Source organism: Austrofundulus limnaeus, unplaced genomic scaffold (assembly GCF_001266775.1).
Source record: "Austrofundulus limnaeus strain Quisiro unplaced genomic scaffold, Austrofundulus_limnaeus-1.0 Scaffold1985, whole genome shotgun sequence".
Lineage (NCBI taxonomy): Eukaryota > Metazoa > Chordata > Actinopteri > Cyprinodontiformes > Rivulidae > Austrofundulus > Austrofundulus limnaeus.
Window position 1 is genome coordinate 27,308 of NW_013954387.1, and position 2,835 is coordinate 30,142.

At 42.5% G+C, this 2,835-nt stretch overlaps 1 protein-coding gene across 1 annotated transcript in view; it reads left to right on the forward strand.

The window, feature by feature from the left end:
- LOC106536814 (voltage-dependent calcium channel gamma-4 subunit) overlaps nucleotides 1-2,395 on the forward strand; it is a 27,161-nt gene extending 24,766 nt beyond the window's left edge. Inside the window, exon 6 of the mRNA XM_014034138.1 lies at nucleotides 1,469-2,395. Coding sequence (XP_013889592.1) covers nucleotides 1,469-2,262 — 794 coding nt within the window. The 3' untranslated portion in view covers nucleotides 2,263-2,395. The remainder of the gene's footprint in view (nucleotides 1-1,468) is intronic.
- Nucleotides 2,396-2,835: the final 440 nt, after the last annotated feature.

A 2,835-nucleotide genomic window follows, 5' to 3' on the forward strand; every position in this document is an offset into this window, starting at 1 on the left:
CACCAATGGAGGCACGGAACATGGTCCATTCAGATTCAATGTCCCCCGCCTCCGCCAGAACGAGTTCGAAGTTCTGCCGGAGATGGGAGTTGAAACTCCGTCTCACAGGGGACTCAGCCAGACATTCCCAGCAGACCCTCACTACACGTTTGGGCCTGCCAGGTCTGACCGGCTTCCTCCCCCACCATCGGAGCCAACTCACCACCAGGTAGTGGTCAGTTGACAGCTCCGCCCCTCTCTTCACCCGAGTGTCCAAGACATACGGCCGCAGATCCGATGAAACGACATCGGCAACAAAAAATAAATTAACTAAAACATTACAGTGTACAGGAAGCAGGAGGCAGAAAGTCTATGAAGAAAATGACTTGAGGTGAGCTGGGCGGAACCAGACTTAATGAACAAAAGAATTTCAGGTGTGAGAGGAGCTGAAAACCAAATAACATATGGAGGACAGTGTAAACTGAAAACATACAGAACACATTTTGTATCTAAAGCAAAAATGAAAAATGTGACAAAATAAACAACAGCAACAAACAAAACCTGAAAACACAAAATCTGCAGAATGATGACAATAAAAATACAATAATTTTAAAAAGAAGCAAGAGCAGATGCAATTAGAAAACTCTGTGATGCTTCTATTAAATCTCATAAATTAAAAAAATACGACAAAAAACTAAATTAAAGAGTTTAGTTTTTAGTGATGTTGCTGCACAACAAGAAGGTCCTTGGTTCATTCCCTGGGGTTTCTCTGGGTGCTTCAGTTTCCTTCCACAGTCCAGAAACCTTCATAGGAAGCCTTGAGGCCCAGGCCTCCCTTGAGAAAGAGATCTTGAACTCAGTGTGATTTACCAGGTTATGTGAATAAATAAATAACAAATTTACTGACATTATATAAAATGTAAAAACAAAATAAGCACAAATAAATATGAATATTATCAATTACAGAAAATACATAAAGAAAAAACTATTTGCAGTTATTATAATTTATTTAGCTCAACAGATATTTCTTAATCTGTATTTAAAAGTAATAATACAATTTTTTAGTGTCACTTTGTATAGTTGCTTGTCTTGTTTCATCAGAAAAAAACATTTAGATAAACACAAGTTAAACACAAGTTTGTTTGTATTTATTAAAAGTTGAAAATCTTGAGCTGTTAGAGAAAAGCTAAGCAATAAAATTTGCAGCAAAATGTTGCAATTTTACAAAAATCCCTATAAATATGAGCGAATAAACATAAAAAATATTTATTTTCAATGCAGACATGATAATTTCAAAAATTAAGAAAAAAATTGTGTCTCTTTTCACCTGGTGAAATATGACCTGGGAAGTTTTATTAAGACTTGATATTTTCTTTTTGACTCTTTACTTTTCTGTCAGGTGCAGGAACTTCTAATTCTTCCACTTTCCTTTCTGAACTGATCTTTGAAAGAATCCTCAGGACTTTGTTTTTTTTCTGCTGCGCCACAGGTCTGAGTAACATTATCGGTGTGATCGTCTACATCTCGGCTGCACTGGGGGACATTTCACCAAAGAAAGACGAGGATAAGAAATGGCAGTATTCCTACGGGTGGTCCTTTTACTTTGGAGGTCTGTCCTTCATCATGGCTGAGATGGTGGGGGTGCTGGCTGTCAACATCTACATCGAAAAAAACAAGGAGCTCCGCTGCCGCTCCCGCACCGACATCTTCAAGAGCACCACACACGCCATGCTCCGCCTGCCCAGCTACCGCTTTCGCCGTCGCTCCCGCTCCTCCTCGCGCTCGACTGACCCTTCCCGCTCCCGTGACCCTTCACCCGTTGGCGGTGGGGGGAAGAACTTTGGCCTGCCCCCCTCAGCACTGCTCTCCCAAGGCCCCATTTCGGTGTCCACCCTGCCCAACCCTCACTCCCGCTCCCACACGGCCTTGGCCGGAGGCGACATCTCACTCTACACGCTGTCCCGTGACCCCAAATTGGGGGGGTTGCCGCCCATGTACGGAACTGTGGACAGGGCCACGCTCTACCAGCTTCACAACTGCTTCCCCAAGGATGGTGGTGGAGGAGGGGTGATGATGAGCGGAACGCTGCCCTCCCTCAAGTCCCACAACCCTTCCAACTCTTCCAACTCTAACGCACCCATGGCCAACTCTGTGGGCTCCGGGCCTCCGCCATTCACGTCATCCTCAGTGGACAGGGAGCGAGGCATGGGGACTTTGGACAGGTTGAAGGGAGACAGGGAGAGCAACTCCAACACCTTGAACAGGAAGACCACTCCTGTGTAGAGGGAGGGGAACAGAAAGGGAGAGGAAGCTGATCGTGAAGAAGTTCAACAAGAGTCAGACAGAAATTTTCAACTCTCCCTCAATGTTCACTGTTATTTAGCCTCACTGAGAACAAAAGAAAAAAACAACAACACAGTAATAACAGAACGATAATAACAACAACAATGAACCTTTACAAAAAAAAACTATTTTGATATATTAATGTGCTAGAAAAGATTTATTTTAATAAAGATCAAACGCAATTAACCTTGGGCTAATGTAACGTTTCACTTAATTTCCATGCAATATTACAGCTAGTTTAACCATCATCAGTGTAAATTGTTGTTGTGATTATTCTTGGTGTTATTACCAGCTAGCTGTATTTGCAAACACTAGTTTGGAACGAAATGTTACTTTTTGTTTTTATTCTCTCACAAAATTTTGATGTCTATGACTTTTACTGTGAAATCTTCCATGCAGAGCCACTGAGGCCATGGTTGGTGAGCTGTGTGTTAACTGTGTCAAAACATCAAATGTGTGTGCATGTGTGTGTGTGTGCGTATGTGTGTGTGTGTGTGTGTGTGTGTGTGTGTG